The 25,996-nt window shown below is 58.8% G+C and overlaps 1 protein-coding gene across 2 annotated transcripts in view; it reads left to right on the top strand.

Moving 5' to 3' along the window:
• Positions 1–2,718: 2,718 nt before the first annotated feature.
• CCDC124 (coiled-coil domain containing 124) overlaps positions 2,719–25,996 on the top strand; it is a 62,875-nt gene continuing 39,597 nt past the window's right edge. The window contains exons 1-2 of one of the 2 annotated variants that reach the window (XM_066604771.1): positions 2,719–2,852; positions 11,765–11,930. In XM_066604771.1, the coding sequence (XP_066460868.1) occupies positions 11,772–11,930 (159 nt within the window). In that variant the 5' untranslated portion in view covers positions 2,719–2,852; positions 11,765–11,771. Of the gene's footprint in view, positions 2,857–11,764; positions 11,931–25,996 lie in introns of both variants that reach the window. The other variant, XM_066604772.1, reaches the window with a different exon arrangement.

Here is a 25,996-nt window from a genome sequence, read left to right on the forward strand (position 1 = left end):
AAGATCTTTATTCACATTTTAAACATTACAAACACGCCACGTGAGCGCGTATGCTACACTGGCACAGTCATGAGCTCTGGGGACCCAATCAGAACCTGTCCAGGCATTACAAGATACAACGAAAAACAAGGGAACATCCAGTAAACAGTGAGACAAAGACACAACTAGACAAGAAGACAACAGGAGAGGGGGGACTGCAGGAGACAAGCGGAGAACAGGTGGGGGGGACTGCAGGAGACAAGCGGAGAACAGGGGGGGGGGGGACTGCAGGAGACAAGCAGAGAACAGGGGGGGGGACTGCAGGAGACAAGCGGAGAACAGGGGGGGGGGGGACTGCAGGAGACAAGCGGAGAACAGGTGGGGGGGACTGCAGGAGACAAGCGGAGAACAGGGGGGGGGGGGACTGCAGGAGACAAGCAGAGAACAGGGGGGGGGACTGCAGGAGACAAGCGGAGAACAGGGGGGGGGGGGACTGCAGGAGACAAGCGGAGAACAGGTGGGGGGGACTGCAGGAGACAAGCGGAGAACAGGGGGGGGACTGCAGGAGACAAGCAGAGAACAGGGGGGGGGACTGCAGGAGACAAGCAGAGAACAGGAGAGGGGGGACTGCAGGAGACAAGCGGAGAACAGGGGGGGGGACTGCAGGAGACAAGCGGAGAACAGGTGGGGGGACTGCAGGAGACAAGCGGAGAACAGGTGGGGGGGACTGCAGGAGACAAGCGGAGAACAGGTGGGGGGGACTGCAGGAGACAAGTGGAGAACAGGGGGGGGACTGCAGGAGACAAGCGGAGAACAGGGGGGGGGACTGCAGGAGACAAGCGGAGAACAGGAGAGGGGGGACTGCAGGAGACAAGTAGAGAACAGGTGAGGGGGGACTGCAGGAGACAAGCGGAGAACAGGTGGGGGGACTGCAGGAGACAAGCGGACAACAGGTGGGGGGGGACTGCAGGAGACAAGCGGACAACAGGGGGGGTGCTGCAGGAGACAAGCGGAGAACAGGTGGGGGGACTGCAGGAGACAAGCGGAGAACAGGTGGGGGGGACTGCAGGAGACAAGCGGAGAACAGGTGGGGGGGACTGCAGGAGACAAGCGGAGAACAGGTGGGGGGGACTGCAGGAGACAAGCGGAGAACAGGTGGGGGGGACTGCAGGAGACAAGCGGAGAACAGGTGGGGGGACTGCAGGAGACAAGCGGAGAACAGGTGGGGGGACTGCAGGAGACAAGCGGAGAACAGGTGGGGGGGACTGCAGGAGACAAGCGGAGAACAGGTGGGGGGGACTGCAGGAGACAAGCGGACAACAGGTGGGGGGGGACTGCAGGAGACAAGCGGACAACAGGTGGGGGGGACTGCAGGAGACAAGCGGAGAACAGGTGGGGGGGACTGCAGGAGACAAGCGGAGAACAGGTGGGGGGACTGCAGGAGACAAGCGGAGAACAGGTGGGGGGACTGCAGGAGACAAGCGGACAACAGGTGGGGAGGGGCTGCAGGAGACAAGCGGACAACGGGTGGGGAGGGGCTGCAGGAGACAAGCGGAGAACAGGTGGGCGGGGACTGCAGGAGACAAGCGGACAATAAGTTGTGACATGGAGGCGCCTCACATGGCGGGGTTCACGGCTGGTTATGGCGCTCGCCCCTGTAACGTCGGCCTTGGGGTGTGGTCACACGGGATGGTAATATGTGAGTTCCGTCTGATAGCGGCACGGACACATTAGTAACACTGATTGCTGTGGACCGATGCTGAGACATAGTTGCTGAATCTCCTACTTTTGGGCGATTCCTCCTAAAGTCACGCGGGATCCTTTAAAAGACACATTTGCGTGGCAGTGTGGTCACGTGACCCGCATGTAGACGCTCGCTGTGCGCCGCCGCCGGGCCTTCCTCTGTATGCGCACGGCCAGTACTGGGGCCCTTCCGCAGGGTTTTTGCGTACTTGTGCGATTCTCGAGGCGTTTTAGGCGTATTGCGTGCGTTTAACGCGCGGTGAATAGAATCGATGCAGTCCCACTTACACTTGTCAGAAAAATCGCAGCTGCCTTATTTTATCGCGTACCGTAAGCGCTAATGGCGTCTATGACGTAAGACGCAACGCCAACGGGAGAACCAGCACAGAACATCGAATGAGTTAAAATAAACAAAGGCAGGAAGATCATCATTGTTTGCAAAACACACGAATCCGCCATCGTACGCAGGGAGAATAGAAGAGACGCAGTTGGAACGCAGCGGTTTGCGTCCAGCCATCTGAATGAGCCTAAGCTGCGGAATACGCAGCAGGGTTTACATAGAGGAGCATCACATGACCGAAACCCGCGGCCGCCCTAATCACCCGGACACACGAGGAGCCGGCATGCAGGCCCAGCGGCGGCCAGGTGGCATAGTTGTTTTCAGCCGCAGTTCAGCAGCGCTGCTGATTCGAGCCACCTGATTGGCTCTTCGGCACCACGTGACTACACAGCGTGCACGCGCATTGCCTTCAGCAGCCGGGCACGACACAGTACAGTTAAGCAGCACGGGGTTAGGTTTAGGGTTGGGGTTAGGGTTACTTAAGCTTAAGCCTAACCCCAACCCTAAACCTAACCCCGTGCTGCTTAAGTGTAGTGTGTAGTGCACGGCTGCTGAAGGCAATCCGCGTGCACGCTGTGTAGTCACGTGGTGCCGAAGAGCCAATCAGGTGGCTCGAATCAGCAGCGCTGCTTAACCTAAGCAGTTAGTGTTAATATGCGGCCAGGCGGGGTGCCCGGAAATGACGCGCGCATCACGCGACCCCGGAAGTCGCGCCGGCCTAGAGTCGGGTTGGCACGCTAAGTGACGTCACAGCGCGAGCAGCGGCACGGGCGAAGCAGAGGAGTCCCGGGTGTGTGAGTGATGGGGAGCGGGCGGCGGGTCCATGTAACGCCCGCTGCTGTCAGCGGTGTCCGGGTCCATGTAACGCCCGCTGTGATAGATGCAGCAGAGCGGAGTTTGTCGTTGGTTCCTCTGTGATGACTTCTGTCTAGTAACGACAGGGGAGAGGAGGCGGGGGCGCTATGACAGGGAAGCGGGGGCGCGAGGGGAGGGGGGGCGCCACGACAGGGGAGCCGGAAGGAGATGAGGAGGGGGCGGAGGCGCTATGACGGGATCTGGGGAGGAGGGGCGGGGGCGCCACGACAGGGGATCTGGGGAGGAGGGGCGGGGGCGCCACGACAGGGGATCTGGGGAGGAGGGGCGGGGGGCGCCACGACAGGGGATCTGGGGAGGAGGGGCGGGGGCGCCACGACAGGGGATCCGGGGAGGAGGGGCGGGGGCGCCACGACGGGGGATCCGGGGAGGAGGGGCGGGGGCGCCACGACAGGGGAGCCGGGGAGGAGGGGCGGGGGCGCCACGACAGGGGAGCCGGGGAGGAGGGGCGGGGGCGCCACGACAGGGGAGCCGGGAGGAGGGGCGGGGGCGCCACGACAGGGGAGCCGGGGAGGAGGGGCGGGGGCGCCACGACAGGGAGCCGGGGAGGAGATGAGGGGGGGGGGCGGGGGGAGGAGATGAGGGGGGGGGGGCGCCACGACAGGGGAGGAGATGGGGGGGGGGGGGCGGGGGCGCCACGACAGGGGAGGAGATGGGGGGGGGGGGCGGGGCGCCACGACAGGGGAGGAGATGGGGGGGGGGGGCGGGGCGCCACGACAGGGGAGGAGATGAGGGGGGGGGGGCGGGGGCGCCACGACAGGGGAGGAGATGAGGGGGGGGCGGGGGCGCCACGACAGGGGAGGAGATGGGGGGGGGGCGCCACGACAGGGGAGGGGGGGGGGGCGGGGCGCCACGACAGGGGAGGAGATGGGGGGGGGGGCGGGGGCGCCACGACAGGGGGAGGGGGGGGGCGGGGGCGCCACGACAGGGGAGGAGATGGGGGGGGGGCGGGGGCGCCACGACAGGGGAGTCGGGGAGGAGATGAGGGGGGGGGCGGGGGCGCCACGACAGGGGAGCCGGGGAGGAGATGAGGGGGGGGGGCGGGGGCGCCACGACAGGGGAGCCGGGGAGGAGATGAGGGGGGGGGGCGGGGGCGCCACGACAGGGGAGCCGGGGAGGAGATGAGGGGGGGGGGCGGGGGCGCCACGACAGGGGAGCCGGGGAGGAGATGAGGGGGGGGGGCGGGGGCGCCACGACAGGGAGCCGGGGAGGAGATGAGGGGGGGGGGCGGGGGCGCCACGACAGGGGAGCCGGGGAGGAGATGAGGGGGGGGGGGGCGGGGGCGCCACGACAGGGGAGCCGGGGAGGAGATGAGGGGGGGGGCGGGGGCGCCACGACAGGGGAGCCGGGGAGGAGATGAGGGGGGGGGCGGGGGCGCCACGACAGGGGAGCCGGGGAGGAGATGAGGGGGGGGGCGGGGGCGCCACGACAGGGGAGCCGGGGAGGAGATGAGGGGGGGGGCGGGGGCGCCACGACAGGGGAGCCGGGGAGGAGATGAGGGGGGGGGCGGGGGCGCCACGACAGGGGAGCCGGGGAGGAGATGAGGGGGGGGGCGGGGGCGCCACGACAGGGGAGCCGGGGAGGAGATGAGGGGGGGGGGGCGGGGGCGCCACGACAGGGGAGCCGGGGAGGAGATGAGGGGGGGGGCGCCACGACAGGGGATCTGGGGAGGAGGGGCGGGGGCGCCACGACAGGGGATCTGGGGAGGAGGGGGGGGCGCCACGACAGGGGATCTGGGGAGGAGGGGCGGGGGCGCCACGACAGGGGATCTGGGGAGGAGGGGCGGGGGCGCCACGACAGGGGATCTGGGGAGGAGGGGCGGGGGCGCCACGACAGGGGAGCCGGAGAGGAGATGAGGGGGGGGGGCGCCACGACAGGGGAGCCGGGGAGGAGATGAGTGGGGGGGCGCCACGACAGGGGAGCCGGGGAGGAGAATGAGTGGGGGGGCGCCACGACAGGGGAGCCGGGGAGGAGATGAGTGGGGGGGCGCCACGACAGGGGAGCCGGGGGAGGAGATGAGTGGGGGGGCGCCACGACAGGGGAGCCGGGGAGGAGATGAGTGGGGGGGCGCCACGACAGGGGGAGCCGGGGAGGAGATGAGTGGGGGGGCGCCACGACAGGGGAGCCGGGGAGGAGATGAGTGGGGGGGCGCCACGACAGGGGAGCCGGGGAGGAGATGAGTGGGGGGCGGGGACGCTTTGACAGGGGAGTCGGGGAGGAAATGAGGGGGGGCGGGGGGCGCTATGACAGGGGAGTCGGGGAGGAGATATGGGGGGGGGGGCGGGGGCGCTACGACTGGGGAGCTGGAAGGAGATGAGGAGGGGGCGGAGGCGCTATGACAGGGGAGCCGGGGAGGAGATGAGGGGGGGCGGGGGCGCCAGACAGGGGAGCCGGGGAGGAGATGAAGGGGGGGGGGCGCCACGACAGGGGAGTCGGGGAGGAGATTGGGGGGGGGGCGGGGGCGCCACGACAGGGGAGCCGGGGAGGAGATGAGGGGGGGGGGGCGCCACGACAGGGGAGCTGGGGAGGAGATGAGGGGGGGGGGCGGGGGCGCCACAATAGGGGTGCCATTGAGGAGATGAGGGGGGGCTGGGCGTGGGCGTCACGACAGGGGAGCTGGGGAGGAGATGGGGGGGGTCGGGGGCGCCACAACAGGGAGCTGGGGAGGTGAGAAGATGATGAGTGGGGGGGCGCCACGACAGGGGAGCCGGGGAGGAGATGAGTGGGGGGGCGCCACGACAGGGGAGCCGGGGAGGAGATGAGTGGGGGGCGGGGACGCTTTGACAGGGGAGTCGGGGAGGAATGAGGGGGGGCGGGGGCGCTATGACAGGGGGAGTCGGGGAGGAGATATGGGGGGGGGGGCGGGGGCGCTACGACTGGGGAGCTGGAAGGAGATGAGGAGGGTTATGACAGGGGAGCCGGGGAGGAGATGAGGGGGGGTGGGGGCGCCAGACAGGGGAGCCGGGGAGGAGATGAAGGGGGGGGGCGCCACGACAGGGAGTCAGGGAGGAGATTGGGGGGGGGGCGGGGGCGCCACGACAGGGGAGCCGGGGAGGAGATGAGGGGGGGGGGCGCCACGACAGGGGAGCTGGGGAGGAGATGAGGGGGGGGGCGGGGGCGCCACAATAGGGGTGCCATTGAGGAGATGAGGGGGGGCTGGGCGTGGGCGTCACGACAGGGGAGCTGGGGAGGAGATGGGGGGGGTCGGGGGCGCCACAACAGGGGAGCTGGGGAGGTGAGAAGATGATGAGGGGGGGGGGCGGCGGGGGCGCCCCTACAGGGGAGCCGGGGAGGAGATGAGGGAGGCGCCACGACTGGGAGCTGGGGAGGGGAGAAGATGAGGGGGGGGGGCGGGGGGGCCACTACAGGGGAGTCGGGGAGGGGAGGAGATGAGGGGGGTGCCACGACAGGGGAGCCGGGGAGGAGATGAGTGGGGGGGCGCCACGACAGGGAGCCGGGGAGGAGATGAGTGGGGGGGGCGCCACGACAGGGGAGCGGGGAGGAGATGAGTGGGGGGGGCGCCACGACAGGGGAGCCGGGGAGGAGATGAGTGGGGGGGGCGCCACGACAGGGGAGCCGGGGAGGAGATGAGTGGGGGGGGCGCCACGACAGGGGAGCCGGGGAGGAGATGAGTGGGGGGGGCGCCACGACAGGGGAGCCGGGGAGGAGATGAGTGGGGGGGGCGCCACGACAGGGGAGCCGGGGAGGAGATGAGTGGGGGGGGCGCCACGACAGGGGAGCCGGGGAGGAGATGAGTGGGGGGGGCGCCACGACAGGGGAGCCGGGGAGGAGATGAGTGGGGGGGGCGCCACGACAGGGGAGCCGGGGAGGAGATGAGTGGGGGGGGGCGCCACGACAGGGGAGCCGGGGAGGAGATGAGTGGGGGGGGCGCCACGACAGGGGAGCCGGGGAGGAGATGAGTGGGGGGGGCGCCACGACAGGGGAGCCGGGGAGGAGATGAGTGGGGGGGGCGCCACGACAGGGGAGCCGGGGGAGGGAGCCGGGAGGAGATGAGTGGGGGGGCGCCACGACAGGGGAGCCGGGGAGGAGATGAGTGGGGGGGGCGCCACGACAGGGGAGCCGGGGAGGAGATGAGTGGGGGGGGCGCCACGACAGGGGAGCCGGGGAGGAGATGAGTGGGGGGGGCGCCACGACAGGGGAGCCGGGGAGGAGATGAGTGGGGGGGGCGCCACGACAGGGGAGCCGGGGAGGAGATGAGTGGGGGGGGCGCCACGACAGGGAGCCGGGGAGGAGATGAGTGGGGGGGGCGCCACGACAGGGGAGCCGGGGAGGAGATGAGTGGGGGGGGCGCCACGACAGGGAGCCGGGGAGGAGATGAGTGGGGGGGCGCCACGACAGGGGAGCCGGGAGGAGATGAGTGGGGGGGCGCCACGACAGGGGAGCCGGGGAGGAGATGAGTGGGGGGGCGCCACGACAGGGGAGCCGGGGAGGAGATGAGTGGGGGGCGGGGACGCTTTGACAGGGGAGTCGGGGAGGAAATGAGGGGGGGCGGGGGCGCTATGACAGGGGAGTCGGGGAGGAGATATGGGGGGGGGGGGGCGGGGGCGCTACGACTGGGGAGCTGGAAGGAGATGAGGAGGGGGCGGAGGCGCTATGACAGGGGAGCCGGGGAGGAGATGAGGGGGGGCGGGGGCGCCAGACAGGGGAGCCGGGGAGGAGATGAAGGGGGGGGGGCGCCACGACAGGGGAGTCGGGGAGGAGATTGGGGGGGGGGGGGCGGGGGCGCCACGACAGGGGAGCCGGGGAGGAGATGAGGGGGGGGGGGCGCCACGACAGGGGAGCTGGGGAGGAGATGAGGGGGGGGGGCGGGGGCGCCACAATAGGGGTGCCATTGAGGAGATGAGGGGGGGCTGGGTCGTGGGCGTCACGACAGGGGAGCTGGGGAGGAGATGGGGGGGGTCGGGGGCGCCACAACAGGGGAGCTGGGGAGGTGAGAAGATGATGAGTGGGGGGGCGCCACGACAGGGGAGCCGGGGAGGAGATGAGTGGGGGGGCGCCACGACAGGGGAGCCGGGGAGGAGATGAGTGGGGGGCGGGGACGCTTTGACAGGGGAGTCGGGGAGGAAATGAGGGGGGGCGGGGGCGCTATGACAGGGGAGTCGGGGAGGAGATATGGGGGGGGGGGGCGGGGGCGCTACGACTGGGGAGCTGGAAGGAGATGAGGAGGGGGCGGAGGCGCTATGACAGGGGAGCCGGGGAGGAGATGAGGGGGGGCGGGGGCGCCAGACAGGGGAGCCGGGGAGGAGATGAAGGGGGGGGGCGCCACGACAGGGGAGTCAGGGAGGAGATTGGGGGGGGGGCGGGGGCGCCACGACAGGGGAGCCGGGGAGGAGATGAGGGGGGGGGGGCGCCACGACAGGGGAGCTGGGGAGGAGATGAGGGGGGGGGCGGGGGCGCCACAATAGGGGTGCCATTGAGGAGATGAGGGGGGGCTGGGCGTGGCGTCACGATAGGGGAGCTGGGGAGGAGATGGGGGGGGTCGGGGGCGCCACAACAGGGGAGCTGGGGAGGTGAGAAGATGATGAGGGGGGGGGGCGGCGGGGGCGCCCCGACAGGGGAGCCGGGGAGGAGATGAGGGAGGCGCCACGACTGGGGAGCTGGGGAGGGGAGAAGATGAGGGGGGGGGCGGGGGTGCCACTACAGGGGAGTCGGGGAGGGGAGGAGATGAGGGGGGTGCCACGACGGGAGCTGGGGAGGAGGGGGCGGGGGCGCTATGGCAGGGGAGTCGGGAGGGGAGGAGAGGATATGAGGGCTAGGGGCGCTATGACAGGGGAGTCGGGGAGGAAATGAGGGGGGGCGGGGATGCTATGACAGGGGAGTCGGGGAGGAAATGAGGGGAAGCGGGGGCGCTATGACGGGAGTCCGGGAGGAAATGAGGGGGGGGCGGGGGCGCTATGACAGGGGAGTCGGGGAGGAAATGAGGGGGGGCGCTATGACAGGGGAGTCGGGGAGGAAATGAGGGGGGCGGGGACGCTATGACAGGGGAGTTGGGGAGGAAATGAGGGGGGGCGGGGGCGCTATGACAGGGGAGTCGGGGAGGAAATGAGGGGGGGTGGGGGCGCTACGACAGGGGAGTCGGGGAGGAGATATGGGGGGGGGGGCGAGGACGCTACGACAGGGGATCCGGAAGGAGATGAGGAGGGGGCGGAGGCGCTATGACAGGGGAGTCGGGAGGAGATGAGGGGGGGGGCGGGGGCGCTATGGCAGGGGAGCCGGGAGGGTAGGGGAGGAGATGAGTTGGGGCGTGGGCGCCACGACAGGGGAGCCGGGGAGGGGAGCAGATGAGGGTGGGGGCGCTACGACAGGGCGCCATCCTCAGGCCATTACAAAACAGTTTGACTCAAGGCGACGAGTGGCGCTATCCGGTCACATGATCCTTGCCAGTAAGGAAACCCAACCTATCTAATGCTAGTAAACATCAATAAAGGATTTGTTAGAGCCTCGTCAAATCATTTGCATATGCAGATTAGGTTGGTTTTTATTTTAGGAGCCGAAAAATAAACGAACCTCAAATAGAGAAATTAACCCCTTAATGCTCCACTATTACTTCATGGAGGTTTGGGCTTTCTATGGACTGAGATTGCTGCCTGCCTTTGACCGCTGCCTGCCCGCCCGCTACAGTCGCCGTCAGCACTCGCACTCCCTGCGCAGTTTAACTCGTTATTTGCTGCTGAACGGGGAGAACAGACACTTCAGGTCGGACTTGTGTTTCTTTATTCTCCTCCCACACAGGTGAGCGCAGTATCGGGCCAAGAAGCCCTCGCGCTTGTCAGCGTCTGTTCTACCGGCGGATGCAGAAACACCTGGCGTGACTTAAAGGGGTCCTGTCATAGAAGTAGATGTCAGTACCTACCTGTTCCTCCTCGTCAGTCTTCTCCCTGCCAATCGTCTGGCTCTTCCAGCCCCCCGGGGGTCACCTCCAGCCGTCCGGACCCTCTCCTTCCTTTCCGTGTACTCGGTCACTAGTGATGTAGCGTTCGCTGCCTAGCAGCCTACTTTAGCGCAGGGTCTCGCCGCCCATTGATCACATGGCGCCCGCCTGTATATCGCACGGCATGCAATGTGTTTGACTGTCCTGCTGCAAACAATGGGCGAGGCATTTCGAGGAACGAGAACAATTAGGGCATGCAGCGCGGTGCGGGGAAGCATCGCTCATGTGGTGTCTCGCAGCGCACATGTATGTAGCTGTATGGAGCTTTCATGGTGCAAAACCATGAAGGAAGAACAAGAACATAACTCCCCCCCCCCCGTAAACACAATCACGTTAGGTAATACAGGAGGTGCGTCTCCGTGCCTCCTCCATACTGAGCGCCCACATGCTCTCCTCTGGCTTCGCTGCCATCAGTCAGACGGTCGGATCCGCCTCTCTGCTTCCCGCTGCCAGCAGATATTTCGTCCTATAAGGCCAGGTTTATGGGTGTTGGCATAAAACGCACGCCCTACTCTGACGGGGACATTTACAGATGCAGCACAACGATACGCCACCTTCTGATCAAAAGGGGGCACTCACTGGCAACGATGCCCGCTCTAAAGACGAGGACCCGTCATCCAATGTCCGCATAATCTCCATCGATAATAAAGCAGCGTCCGGGGTACGAAACTCCAGCGGCAGCGCGATCCTCTCACAGCGCTCCTTACTATTGCCACAGCTCTACACGTTGCGAGCACAGTCAGTCTGTTTCAGTCGAAACGTTGCTGGTTTGTATGTAGAGCTGTGGCAATAGTAAGGAGCGCTGTGAGAGGACCGCGCCGCCGCTGGAGATTCGTACCCCGGACGCTGCTTTATTATCGATTGAGGTTATAGGGACATTTCACATGGGCGCCGGACACACCCGTGCCATGAGATAAAAGGCTATGTAGCCTAATCGGTTCCAGATGTCGCCCCCCCCCCCCCCCCCCAAGCTGATGTGAAGGAGCCATAAAAGGTCTCTGTAGTTAAAATCCATCATTCAGCCGGAGAGAGAGATAACAGGGACCGCACGCTGTGTTCTCCACGGGAGTCGGAGATTACATTGTATTTTGCGAGAACAATGGAGCTGTGTGAGGAACTCAGACCACATGCTGTGCTCTGCAAACCGCTCCCGGAGGCCCTTTAGCACGCAAATAGGGCTGATAAAAGTGTTAATGGACATCAGTGTCCTTTAACACTTTATGCAAAATGATTGCTAAAACTGTCAATCTTTCAATCGTCTAAAAGACTATTTTTGCGTGTAAATGGGCCTTTACCTTTGAAGACATTATCCCAGTCATTGAGGGCATCTCTAAGCTGATCAAACTTTGGTTTCTTAAAGTTTAGTGACTTTGTGTCCCCCTGACAAGACGCTCTATTAAGAAACAAGTGCAATTATATTATGCTGGTTTTTTTCCCCAGGTGTTCTGAGATCTGTTCATTAAAATCAGGTCCTCTACGTGTAAAACGAACACAGCCGCTCCTGCTCGCCTCTCCCTGCTGGTCCGCCGCCCCGCGACACGCTGCCTACAAGCTGCAGCAGCACAGAGGCAACAAAAACCTCACTGCTCCAAAACGTTCGCAGGGCTGTTGGTGAGCAGCATGCATTACTGATCAGTGCCTGGCGGCCTTGGAGGGGTGCGGGGGGCTTAGTCATGCTGCAGGCTCCCACCTAATGCTGTAGATCTAAGAAATACGGAGTGACCTGTGGGAACTTTGTGGCTCTTGCCGTACTGTAGCAGTGGCCCCTGAGGTTGGGGCCCGGAGACTGACGTGTTGTATGTATTAGAGAGCAGCCTGTAATTGTAGGATCCCTTCCGCTACTCCTGTTTAATAACCGCCATGCCTCTTGCTTACAGCTAAGGGATGCCCAAAAAGTTCCAGGGTGAAAACACCAAGTCTGCTGCTGCCCGTGCCAGGAAGGCTGAGGCAAAGGCTGTAGCTGATGCCAAGCGACAGCAGGCCCTGGAAGATGCGTACTGGCAGGACGACGACAAGCATGTCCAGCGTAAAGAACATAGGAAGGTGAGTGGTAATGAGCAAAAACAGGATTCCTTCTTGGATTTCCCTCCATTCTTTGTTGTATGTAGCCTACAGCAGTCCGCTAAAACCTGTGTGAGCGGGCGCAGCGACTTCCTGGTGCCCACCTCTGCGGCCCCCATCCAGATGGGGCTTTGTATCCCTAGTAACACAGTATGAGATGGGTCCAAGCGTGGCAGTGCCTCTCCGCCAGACACAGCAGATGCCCCCGGCTTTATTACCAGCGTTGCCCTCGTTAGGAAGTATATATTTGTAAAGTCACTGTCTGTCGTGTGGCGAGACTGGCGGGGACTTGGCATCACTGGGCACCACAAATCGCGTTTAATTTACATTGCATTAGTCTAACTTCACACTGGCGAGCGCCATGTGGGGCCGTGAATGCTGCGCCCTTATTGAAGACAGAACATGCTGCCATGTGCAGGAAACGAGCGCTCATGTGTGACCCTGTTCAAAGGCATGGGCTTCACACTTGGCATGGCTTTGTCGCCTCATATCCCCGTAGTCGTCGGCACCTGCCTGTGTATAGGTGATCAGCCGTCCGGTAATACGTGGGCTTTGTGTTCCCTTCATGTCATAGCAGGGGAATGAAGGAACAGTGCAGGCTGTAGTGACACGAATGCTTCTCAGCCTGGAGGGAAGCGCATTATTTCCCCGCTATATTTACATTTGCGCACTTTTATTTTCAATTGGACAAACAGACGGAGCAAAAAAATCAGCAGATCCCATTTTGTTCCAATTTTTGTGCAAAGTCTAAGTGCTTTTACAAAATCCCAGACTGCCTCATGAGACGATTGCGATCCTCTTGTGATGCCCGTAATGATGATGGCCATAAGTAATCAGAATCGGGAGAACCCGATGACGGCAAATCGCATGTTAACCCATTAAGGACCAGGCACTGTAAATTTACGGCACCTGGTCCGGGGCTTAAAGCCCGCCGTATGTAAGTCAATCAGAGGCAGGACGGGCTGTTAGTAACAGCTGATAACCCAGAGAAGAAGGCAGGAGGGGGTTTTAACCCTTCCTGCCTTCTGCTCCCCCGAGTGCACAATGAGCCCTGTGTACTCAAGGTGAAAATAACATGTAACTTCACTACAGGAGCCGGGGGGTGGGTCATGTGATCTCCGAGGTTCCCTGTTACAGCAGAGCTGCAGGGTTGTTGTAGACCCTGATCAGCTCTGCCAGTGACTAATGTCACTACAGGGGGTGTGTTCCCTGTAACTAGGGCTCCTATGGATGCCCCAGCCACAGTGGGAAAGTGTCAAAAAAAATAAAAGACTGTCCCCCAGAGGTGTTACATGACGTCATGGGGGACACAGATAGTAAAAAACATGATTCCATACAGAAGTATAACAATATTACAGAATAAAATAACAGACATACTAAAAAGCATCCGAAATAAATAGAACCCGCTGCTGTACTTTATTTTAGCATAATATACTAAAGAAATAAAAAATAACTATAAATGTTAAAAAAATCATTTTTTTTTTTTAGCATTTTACCCCCAATAAAACTAAAAAATAGAAAAAAAGTCAATGAAAAAGATATTTAAAAAATCGCCCTAAATGTCACAGAAAAAACACAGCAAAAATAATTTGGTATCTAAAGGGAAAAAAAAGGGCAGTAAAACGGCCACATGGGTAAAACCCCCAAAAGTGTCCTTAAAGGGGTTCTGACATGAATAATTTTTTTATGCTTTAGCAGCCATTGTTCCCTGGTCTGCCTAATGGACCCAGGGAACCCATGGGTTAATGGCTGCTAAAGCATAAAAATCTTATACTTACCTTGTCTCATGTTGTTGTTGACATCGGGGGGTCATCTCCCGGCAGCATATTAGCACTTTCTGCTTAGGTTAAGCAGCCTGACTAGAGCCACCTGATTGGTGCACGCTGTGCAGTCACGTGGTGCCGAAGAGCCAATCAGGTGGCTCTAATCAGCAGCGCTGCTTAACCTAAGCAGAAAGTGCTAGCATGCCTCCCGGCAGGCAGTCTTCTTCCTCCAGCAGCCGCGCCGCTCCGGGATCGCGCGCATGCGCAGTGGAGAGGTGCCCTCTGACAGGAGTCAGGACGGGCTGCGTCTCCACTGCGCATGCGCAGCACTCCGGAGTTCAGCCGGACGGACGGGCCGCCCACAGCAAGCACTGCTTGTGACGTGCTTGTTGTGAGCGGTCCGTCCGTTGACCTCGGAAGTGCCTGACGGACGGACCAGAGCAGGAAGCGGTCTTTTTGACCGCTCCTGCTCTGCTTTAAAGGCACAGAAGAAGATGCCGGCTGGAGGGGACATGCCTGGCGATCGGGCCAGGCCAGGCAAGGTGAGTACAATTTTTTTTTTTTCATGTCAGAACCCCTTTAAGGTACTAAACAGCCGGGTGCTTAAGGGGTTAAAAATGGTAAAAACAAGAAAATCAGATTACGTGTGTGTGTTAATGAGCACCAATCAGTAAAGGGCTGCGCTGCCAATCTCATTAGCAGTTCTCAGATTAACCCCTTAGTGACCAGCCCATAGTGTTTTTACATCCTGCCCAAGTGGGCTTTATTCTCTGAGGACGTAAAAACATGCTTCCTGCAGAGACTAAAGCCACGTGGGCTCTGGACGTGACAGCTCCATGCTGTCGGTGCCCGCAGGTAGCTGACAGCATGGAGCTGTCATCCCGGCCTGCGGGGCCCCCTCCCCCGGCATTGCGATCGGCGCCAATGGATAGCGCCGATCGCAAAAAAGTTAATAAAGCAGTGAAAAAAGATAGATATTCAGCTGCCCTGATGGATCGGATCCATCAGAGCAGCTGAAAATTCTTACCTGGCTTGTCGGCGGTGTCCCCCGGAGATCTGGTCCTCCCGGACCCGCCGGCGGCCTTCTGCGCATGCGCGCCAGACGATTACGTCAGGCGCATGCGCAGAAGCCCGGGAGCCCCCGGCAAATTCAAAACCTCCTGGCTCCCGGCTCCTGAAGGTAGCCGGGAACCAGGAGGTGTTACCGTGAACCGCGATTGCCGCTATCCATTGGACAGCGGCGATCGCGAAAAAGTTTAAAAAGTAAAAAAAAGTGCTAGTTTCACCTCCCCTCATGGATCGGATCCATGAGGGGAGGTGAAAATACTCACCTAAGTCCCCCTCTGCGCATTGACATCGGGCGCGTGCACAGAGGGGCTCGACCCCCGGGAAATTCAAAATTCCTCTGCTTCTGGCTGCCATGTGTAGCCAAGAGCAAAGGGATGTCACTGGGGACATGATCACTGTCATCCAATGGATGACAGGGATCATGTAAAGTTAAAAAAAAAGTTAGTTTTAAAAAGTTTAAAAAAAAGTTAAAAAAGCTTACGTTTCATCTCCCCCCATGGATCATATCCGTGAGGGAGGATGAAAGTACGCACATAAGGCCCCCAGATTTATCCGCAGACCTTACCCCAGCTTCTGCGCACACGCCTGTCGCCAAAATGGCGGACGCATGCGCAAAAAGCTGTGGATTGCCAGGATAATTGAAAATCTCCCTGCTCCTGGCTGCAAAACTGAGCCAAGAGCCCGGAGATTTCACGGCGGGCGCGGTGATCGGTTCCTGATCACGTGTTCACCGTTATACAATGGATAATGGCGATCACGTAAAAGTTTTAAAAAAAAATTGAAGGTTCATCTCCCCTCACCGATGTGATCAGTGAGAATAGTTGAAACTTTTTACCGGAGGCCTCCGTATTTGCACCCCGATGCGATCTTCTCCCGTGAAACTTACCCGGATTCTGCGCATGCGACCGTCAGTAAAACACCGGACACATGCGCAGGAGTCGGGGAGCCCAGGAAACTTAAAATCTCCTTGCTCCCAGCGACCAACGGTGGCCGAGAGCCTGGAGCAGTGACAGGTGGCCTCGTTGAGCGGTCCCCGGGCACGAAAAAAAGAATAGCGCTCTACCTTTGGCCGGTCTCACATGACCGGATAGGAATTACGGATTCCGCATGCGTCTGATCCGTGGTAATATGCAGATCAATCGCATTGGATTACACAATTCCGCTCACATTAGCGGGTCGGAGTTGTGTAATCCACTCGCAGAAAAGAGAACGCAGCAGGTTCTATTTTACCGCGACTATCCGCAGCATAGAGCCCATTGTGCTCCATGGTCCCGGATATACCCGCTGCCCATACGCTACTACGTTGTATACGGGCTGCGGGTACCCGCGTCATCGCTAAGCGACGGTGCGGAAAATACAAACAAGAAAAGAAATGTACTGCGCATGACCGTCTGTGTGAGTAGGCAGTTATGCGCAGTACATTACGCAGCCATACGCAGGGTCACAGCCGGGCTCACAGATGGGATACGCTGCGGGCCTCGGCAAGCGGATTCCGCCTACGGCTGCGTGAGCCCGGCGTTATTCAGACCGCTACCTGTAATACGTACTTTACATGAAGCCCCAGGAACGCTCGCCTTCCTGCAGCTCCAGGAGCACCTTGTTGGGCGCCTTCTGTGTGAGACCGCCGCACTGCAGCAAGATTACGGAGACTCACAGTGCGCCACTTATTACACCCCATACCAGCCACTGAGGTCAAGAAAAGAGAGGAGGGGGGATAGCCGGTTTTATTGCCCCATGTGCCCATCCCAACCAGCCTCCGTAATTACCCCTGCCTTCGGAAATACCACACAGTTCACATTATTACTTTTATCTAAGATTTGCGAACGCCAAAAAGGGCGCGGAGGGCTAGGGGTGTGTGTGTGTGTGGGGGAGGGGCGGATATTTTTAGGGAGTCAATTTTTATTCCGTGCAAATGAACAAAGGGGCCTGGGATTTATTCAGTTGGACCCTGCAATCCAACGGGTTACTATTTCTATATTATGTTTGCACATATTTGAGATATTGCAGTTGGAAATGTGAAAAAATTACGATTTTTCTTTTCAAAATTTTCCCAATTTTGGCGCTTTTAATAAATAAACACAAATTCTATCGGTCTTTTTTTTCCGCCTAAATGAAGCACAACATGTGGCGATAAAACACTGTCAGAATCGCTTGGATATGCAAAACCTTTCTGGTGTTTTTCCATGCTAAATTGACACATGTCAGATTTGCAAAATTAGGCCTGGTCATTAAAGGGGTTGTCCCGCGCCGAAACGGGTTTTTTTTTTTTTCAACCCCCCCCCCGTTCGGCGCGAGACAACCCCGATGCAGGGAGGTAAAGAAAGCTCACCGGAGCGCTTACCTGAATCCCCGCGCTCCGGTGACTTCTCTACTCACCGCTGAAGATGGCCTCTTCCTCCGTGGACCGCAGCTCTTCTGTGCGGTCCACTGCCGATTCCAGCCTCCTGATTGGCTGGAATCGGCACGTGACGGGGCGGAGCTACACGGAGCTACACGGAGCCCCATAGAAGACTGCAGAAGACCCGGACTGCGCAAGCGCGGCTAATTTGGCCATCGGAGGGCGAAAATTAGTCGGCACCATGGAGACGAGGACGCCAGCAACGGAACAGGTAAGTATAAAACTTTTTATAACTTCTGCATGGCTCATAATTAATGCACAATGTACATTACAAAGTGCATTATTATGGCCATGCAGAAGTGTACAGACCCACTTGCTGCCTCGGGACAACCCCTTTAAGGCGCAAACAGGCTTGGTCACTAAGGGGTTAAGGGGGCGGTTATTTTTTAATCTTTGTTTTCAGTTGTTTTCTCCCCACTTTCTCCGTCTGCGGGTTGTTTTTTGCCGGACGAGCTGTCTTTTTGAACAGCACTATTTAGTGTACCGCATAATATACTGAAAAACTGAAAGAAATGCTAAGTGGAGCGTTATACAAAAAGCACAATTCTGCCATCTTTGGGGGGGGGGGGGGGGGTCTGGTTTCTACGGCGTACGCACTGAAACCAGTGACATCGTGGCTTTTATTGTCTGGGTCAGGTGCTGACGGCGATACTAATTGTCTATATAGTTTCATGTCCTGCGTCGTTAAGGGGTTAAAGAGGCGCTGCCGGGTCGGGATAATGGAAACGGCTGAGCGGGTTTTTTAACTGTTAAGGCTGATTCTCACTTACAGATTGCCCAAAGCCGTCTTTGGAGCGATAATCGCTGTGTGTAGCTGCGCTGACATCCGGCAGCTTTCGTTAACAAGTCGCTGATCTTTCAGCATGCTGTGCGATCAGCCATCAGGGATTCCCAGCGGATACAGCTGATACTAGTGTGTCATCCCGCTCCCTGATGACAGGCGCGTCCTGAAGAATACAGCAGTCCAGCTCTGTCCTCCATTCCTCGCATGGAGCGCTCATCTGTATAACAGCCGGGCGCTCCGAGCAGAGAACAGCTGGATGCAGAAGGCAAGCGGAGTGTTAGGGAAAACCTCCCGTCAGTATGTCATCCGGCGTCCAAAGTGAAATGAGTACTCATCATTGTTTAAGTAAAACCAATCGGCAGGAAGAGACAGACCGTACATGGCATGGAGTGTACAATGCATCTACTTCAGGTTTATGGGCGTTACAAGAGGTCTCTTTATAAGCATCTCATATACATGACATATTTAGTTTGCATCACTCAGTAATGCCACATGTTCAATCAGTCCATCATGATACCAAACATTCTCCATTCTTCAGCGATTCTGATATTTCCTTATACGTGTCTAAACATCTAACATTTCATAATGATTCAACCTATTTATGGCTTTATTACAAGGTAAGCATATTGCTTAGACCTATCCATTACTGTCACTTCAGCTGCTATCTTTCTGTAGCTCTCTCTTATCAATCACCCATCTCCTGACTAGTCACCAGTTATGGTTTATTGCTGGTTGTCAAGCTGACATTCTACCAAGGCCTAAGGCTACTACAAGAATCTAAAATAATATCCCAAAAGCTGGGGGCCTGGGTAATTTCCCCCACACGGAGGCACCTCATGTGTCTTCTGCATCCTCCGCTCAACGTTTGAGCGATCACCTTGCCCTGTAAATGCACACGAGGCTCTGGAAGGCCTAGATGAGTATCTTCAGGTGTATCGCTGGGGAGAGGGTCCCATATCTGCTCATACATCATCGTTTCCAGTCCCGTGTCGGACCTGCCGGCCGAGGTCTGCAGAAGAGATGACACAGATGGTAGAGCTGCAGAGTCTTATCACTATACATGTACGGTCCTTACTAATATCTTCCCGATGTGAAACACTCAGACCTCCCTTTTATAAGACTTGCTAATAACCTCACCACGACGGCTCCTTTATGTGTTTGTTGAGTAATTCCAAGGATTCCACAAAGCTCATTCCCACCCAAAGTAAATAAGAGCTGGGAAACCGCATTGGAAAGGGTTAACATGCCTCTAAGGCCGGCTTCACACGGCCAAGAAAACCGCGAGAGAACTGTGCGTTGCGGGACGCACAAATACGATCTTTTGTGTGGGGTCATTCACATGAGTGTGGGAAACAAATCGCAGCCTGTTCTCTGTGTGATCTCGCATGGGGCTGGCGGCAGCATTGACAGCAATGGGAGACACTCCGCCATCCTCTGCCGCCGCGGTGACAGCCGGAGGATCCCTGCGTCCCTGAAGTGACACCATGAAAACACGGAGCATCCCTGGGGATTTCACATGGATGGCGAGTGCGATATGGGGGCGGGACATCGCGCAGTTAGCCTGAGTCAGGGTTGTCCCACTCGTGGCCCGCGGGCCGAATAGCATTCCTCCTCTTCTCCCTGTGCATAGTACTCATCTTCTGTCCGTGACTCGAGGAGCGGTCCGACCACGGGGGAAGGAAAGCCATGATATGCGCTTGAGTTTGGCACGTGCTCTAATGGCATACGTGAAGTAAAGGCTGGCGCCATCATTGGGCAGCACATGGAGCTGGGTGTAGTATGGCGACACCCAGATATTAGTCACCTTCCGTACTTCTATCCTCTTTACAAGGGAGCTTGAAACGTGCGATGGGTGGCGGTACGCCTATTCTCACAGAGCCGGATGTACAAGATCGGACTGCTATTTACAGGTGCTATAACTGGGGCGGATGTGGGACGCTTCTAGGAGAGAGCAGAGATTGCCATGATGAGAGGACATCCCTGTTACTACTGCGATTCCCCCGAAAGTAGGACCTACCCTGAAAATAAGCTCTACCCTGCGGGGTGGGGGACATGAAAAATAAGCCCTAGCCTGAAAATAAACCCTACCCTGGGGGGTGAGGGACATGAATAATAAGCCATAGCCTGAAAATAAGCTCTATCCCAGGGAATGGGGGGCATGAAATATAAGCCCTAGCTACACAACACAGAAATATAAAAGCGATACTTACCTAGCGGACGGCGTCTGGGTCCCTCCCACCGCTCTCCGGCTCTCTTGCTTCAGTCCCCAGCAGCTGACAGAGTCCCGCCTCCTGGTGAGTTGCTAAGCCCCGCCTCCACTTACTATTCAGTTGCTTTCTTTAGATACAAACTGTTTCTTGCTCTGTATGGAGCCGCTTCCTGTTCTGAGGGGTGGAGCTTACAGCAGAGGGGAGGAGTAATGTAAGATGTGTGAATATTGGACCATCAGTACTAATCCACGTTTTACCCATTTATGTAAACGGCGAGATCTATGCGAACAATCGGCACGGGCGCTCTAGTAACCCTAATGATGTATTTGGCATCCTTCTGCTCTGAGCATAGAATTCATAGACCCTCCCCACCATCCCTATATATACCACCGCCTCTCGTTTATCCTACTATTACAGAGGGCCCTCTATCCCTCCCTGTTGGATACCTCACTTATTGGGTACATGGCGTCCGGTGCTGCGCCTTAAAGGGACATGCGCAGTGTATATCTACAGGATCACGCCATGATATAGCTGTCTGCAGGGAGGGACTACTGACACCAGTAGTTGCTATGGTGATACTTGATATTCGGCGCTGCCTCTCACTATTATGGAGACGCATGCGCTGTACACACCCACAGCACTGGACTTGGTATGACTACGCACGTCCGCCTGCGGGGAGGGACCGCTGACGCTTGAAGCGGTCACATGGCAGCTGGTGTCGCTGTCAGTGGGGAAACTTGCTGCGCACTTTATAGAATACCCAGAATGGTCAGATATCACTGCGGCAGATCTGGGGATACAGAGATGTGTATAGGTTGCTTCTACAAGTCATGTGACCTGAATATCACATGACCAGGGTCATCACCAATTGGCCAGCTGGGCCCCCCGCCATCAGGGCTGTTGGTGATCTATTATGTCTTCCCTTCGATTGTTTTGGCGCCATCTGATGTTTTACCTCCCAACAATCTTGTGATTGTCCTGCTGATGCCACAACAGAAGCTCTTGAGTCTGGGCGGTCCAGAGGGCCATTAGTCCACCTATTAAGTGATGCCATCGTGGGGTATGATACCCTCTACATCTGGGGCACACCACAATGGGGTTATTACTCTATCACTGGATGGGGGTATTTAGGTCCCTGAAGATTAAAGCTCTGCTGACCCGCATTGGGCCATTAGTGTTAGTAGCCAACTTGGGATATATAGTGGCCCTAGTTTGTGAAGGCTTAGTGCTTCTCTAGTCCTGTACATTGCTGGCCGGTGCCGCAGACCCGCCGGGCACTAAAGCTTGTTCCGGTTATTTAACTGAAAGAGCATCTACCCGTCTCCGCTTTGCTCTTAGGCACGTTGGCTCTATTGCTGAACTATGCATGGGGACCATTAGCCATAACATCCGTCTCTTTGGGTTGCTTTATATGTTCGGCCATGGATGGGTGATTTTTCTACTATTCCCATCTTTTTAGTTTGTATTTAATAAAAGTCATTATTTTGGGCATCTAGTCAGTGAAATTCCTGGAGGCGGGGTTTACGGACTCTGTTAGCAGGGAGCGGTGTTCTGTTGGCTGCGAGGACTGAAGCAGGAGCGCCGTAGACCGGCGGGAGGGACCCAGACGCCGCCTGCTAGGTAAGTAGAAGACATCCCCTGAAAATAGGACTCTGCTTCTTTTGAGGCAAAACTTAATGCAAGACAGGGTCCTATTTTGGGGAAAACAGGGTAAAATGTCTCACCCTACTACTGTATATCGGTACGTGTCAACTTGTTTGGCGCCAAATATCTTGTATTGTCAAATGAAGAAGAAAAATCATCCCTAGTGACCATTTCTTCTCCGGGTGTTACACTTACTGGTGGTGGCTAGCAGGGACTGCAGTCTGTAGGTCAGGGACCATGTTATCAGAGGGATTTGTTTAGGGGATATGGTATGCCTCCCTTTAGGGCACGCCTGAAGTTTTGTGTGTCAGTGATTGGCCGGATAGTTTGGGGTAGCGCATTCCAGAGGACTGGTGCTGCTTTGGAGAAGTCTTGGAGGCTGGAATGAGAAGTTTGGGTTAAAGGGGCACTTAACCTGATTTCGTGAGCGGAGGGCGCGGGCTGGGTGGTGGATTGAGATGAGGGATGCAATGTAGGGACCCGCGGTGCTGTGGATGAGGGATACAATGTAGGGTGGTGGGTGCTGTGGATGAGGGATACCATGTAGGGTGGGGCTGTGGATGAGGGGTACAATGTAGGGGGGCGCGGTGCTGTGGATGAGGGATACAATGTAGAGGGGCGCAGTGCTGTGGATGAGGGATACAATGTAGAGGGGCGCGGTGCTGTGGATGAGGGATACAATGTAGAGGGGCGCGGTGCTGTGGATGAGGGATACAATGTAGAGGGGCGCGGTGCTGTGGATGAGGGATACAATGTAGAGGGGCGCGGTGCTGTGGATGAGGGATACAATGTAGAGGGGCGCGGTGCTGTGGATGAGGGATACAATGTAGAGGGGCGCGGTGCTGTGGATGAGGGATACAATGGAGGGGGGCGCGGTGCTGTGGATGAGGGATACAATGGAGGGGGGCGCGGTGCTGTGGATGAGGGGTACAATGTAGGGGGGCGTGGTGCTGTGGATGAGGGATACAATGTAGGGCGGCGCGGTGCTGTGGATGAGGGGTACAATGTAGGGCGGCGCGGTGCTGTGGAGGAGGGATACAATGTAGGGGGGCGCGGTGCTGTGGATGAGGGGTACAATGTAGGGGGGCGCGGTGCTGTGGATGAGGGATACAATGTTGGTCGGTGCGGTGCTGTGGATGAGGGATACAATGTAGGGGGGCGCGGTGCTGTGGATGAGGGATACAATGTAGGGCTGTGCGGTGCTGTGGATGAGGGATACAATGTAGGGCTGTACGGTGCTGTGGATGAGGGATACAATGTTGGTCGGTGCTGTGGATGAGGGATACAATGTAGGGGGGCGCGGTGCTGTGGATGAGGGATACAATGTAGGGGGGCGCGGTGCTGTGGATGAGGGGTACAATGTAGGGGGGCGCGGTGCTGTGGATGGGGGGTACAATGTAGGGGGGCGCGGTGCTGCGGATGAGGGGTACAATGTAGGGGGGCGCAGTGCTATGGATGAGGGATACAATGTAGGGCGGCGCGGTGCTATGGATGAGAGATACAATGTAGGGCGGCGTGGTGCTGTGGATGAGGGTTGCAATGTAGGGCGGTGGGTGCTGTGGATGAGGGGTACAATGTAGGGCGGCGCTGTGCTGTGGATGAGGGGTACAATGTAGGGGGGCGCGGTGCTGTGGATGAGGGGTACAATGTAGGGGGGCGCGGTGCTGTGGATGAGGGTTACAATGTAGGGCGGTGGGTGCTGTGGATGAGGGTTACAATGTAGGGCGGTGGGTGCTGTGGATGAGGGTTACAATGTAGGGCGGCAAGGTGCTGTAGATGAGGGATACAATGTAGGGCGGCGCTGTGCTGTGGATGAGGGATACAATGTAGGGCAGCGCAGTGCTGTGGATGAGGGATACAATGTAGGGCGGCGCGGTGCTGTGGATGAGGGATACAATGTAGGGCGGCGCGGTGCTGTGGATGAGGGATACAATGTAGGGGGCGCGGTGCTGTGGATGAGGGATACAATGTAGGGGGCGCGGTGCTGTGGATGAGGGATACAATGTAGGGGGGCGCGGTGCTGTGGATGAGGGGTACAATGTAGGGGGGCGCGGTGCTGTGGATGAGGGGTACAATGTAGGGGGGCGCGGTGCTGTGGATGAGGGGTACAATGTAGGGGGGCGCGGTGCTGTGGATGAGGGGTACAATGTAGGGGGGCGCGGTGCTGTGGATGAGGGGTACAATGTAGGGGGGCGCGGTGCTGTGGATGAGGGGTACAATGTAGGGGGGCGCGGTGCTGTGGATGAGGGGTACAATGTAGGGGGGCGCGGTGCTGTGGATGAGGGTTACAATGTAGGGCGGTGGGTGCTGTGGATGAGGGGTACAATGTAGGGGGGCAAGGTGCTGTGGATGAGGGATACAATGTAGGGCGGCGCAGTGCTGTGGATGAGGGATACAATGTAGGGCGGCGCTGTGGATGAGGGATACAATGTAGGGCGGCGCTGTGGATGAGGGATACAATGTAGGGCGGCGCTGTGGATGAGGGATACAATGTAGGGCGGTGCTGTGGATGAGGGATACAATGTAGGGCGGTGCTGTGGATGAGGGACACAATGTAGGGCGGTGCTGTGGATGAGGGACACAATGTAGGGCGGCGCGGTGCTGTGGATGAGGGATACAATGTAGGGCTGTGCTGTGGATGAGGGATACAATGTAGGGCGGCGCTGTGGATGAGGGACACAATGTAGGGCGGCGCGGTGCTGTGGATGAGGGACACAATGTAGGGCGGCGCGGTGCTGTGGATGAGGGATACAATGTAGGGCGGCGCGGCGCTGTGGATGAGGGACACAATGTAGGGCGGCACGGTGCTGAGGATGAGGGGTACAATGTAGGGCGGTGCTGAGAATGAGGGGTACAATGTAGGGCGGCGCGGTGCTATGGATGAGGAATACAATGTAGGGTGGCGCGGTGCTGTGGATGAGGGATACAATGTAGGGCTGTGCTGTGGATGAGGGATACAATGTAGGGCTGTGCTGTGGATGAGGGATACAATGTAGGGCTGTGCTGTGGATGAGGGATACAATGTAGGCCTGTGCTGTGGATGAGGGGTACAATGTAGGGCTGTGCTGTGGATGAGGGGTACAATGTAGGGCGGTGCTGAGGATGAGGGGTACAATGTAGGGCGGTGCTGTGGCTGAGGGATACAATGTAGGGCGGTGCGGTGCTGTGGCTGAGGGATACAATGTAGGGCGGTGCGGTGCTGTGGCTGAGGGATACAATGTAGGGCGGTGCGGTGCTGTGGCTGAGGGATACAATGTAGGGCGGTGCGGTGCGGTGCTGTGGCTGAGGGATACAATGTAGGGGGCGTGGTGCTGTGGATGAGGGATACAATATAGGGTGGTGCGGTGCTGTGGATGAGGGATACAATGTAGGGGGGCGCGGTGCCGTGGATGAGGGATACAATGTAGGGCGGTGCGGTGCTGTGTATGAGGGATACAATGTAGGGCGGTGCGGTGCTGTGTATGAGGGATACAATGTAGGTCGGTGCGGTGCTGTGGATGAAGGATACAATGTAGGGCGGCGCGGTGCTGTGGATGAGGAATACAATGTAGGGTGGCGCGGTGCTGTAGATGAGGGATACAATGTAGGGCAGTGGGTACTGTGGATGGGGGATACAATGTAGGGCGGCGCGGTGGATGAGGGATACAATGTAGGGCGGCGCGGTGGATGAGGGATACAATGTAGGGCGGCGCGGTGGATGAGGGATACAATGTAGGGCGGCGCGGTGGATGAGGGATACAATGTAGGGCGGCGCGGTGGATGAGGGATACAATGTAGGGCGGCGCGGTGGAGGAGGGATACAATGTAGGGCGGCGCGGTGGAGGAGGGATACAATGTAGGGCGGCGCGGTGGAGGAGGGATACAATGTAGGGCGGCGCGGTGGAGGAGGGATACAATGTAGGGCGGCGCGGTGGAGGAGGGATACAATGTAGGGCGGCGCGGTGGAGGAGGGATACAATGTAGGGCGGCGCGGTGGAGGAGGGATACAATGTAGGGCGGCGCGGTGGAGGAGGGATACAATGTAGGGCGGCGCGGTGGAGGAGGGATACAATGTAGGGCGGCGCGGTGGAGGAGGGATACAATGTAGGGCGGCGCGGTGGAGGAGGGATACAATGTAGGGCGGCGCGGTGGAGGAGGGATACAATGTAGGGCGGCGCGGTGGAGGAGGGATACAATGTAGG

Source organism: Eleutherodactylus coqui, chromosome 5, assembly GCF_035609145.1.
Source record: "Eleutherodactylus coqui strain aEleCoq1 chromosome 5, aEleCoq1.hap1, whole genome shotgun sequence".
Taxonomy (NCBI): domain Eukaryota; kingdom Metazoa; phylum Chordata; class Amphibia; order Anura; family Eleutherodactylidae; genus Eleutherodactylus; species Eleutherodactylus coqui.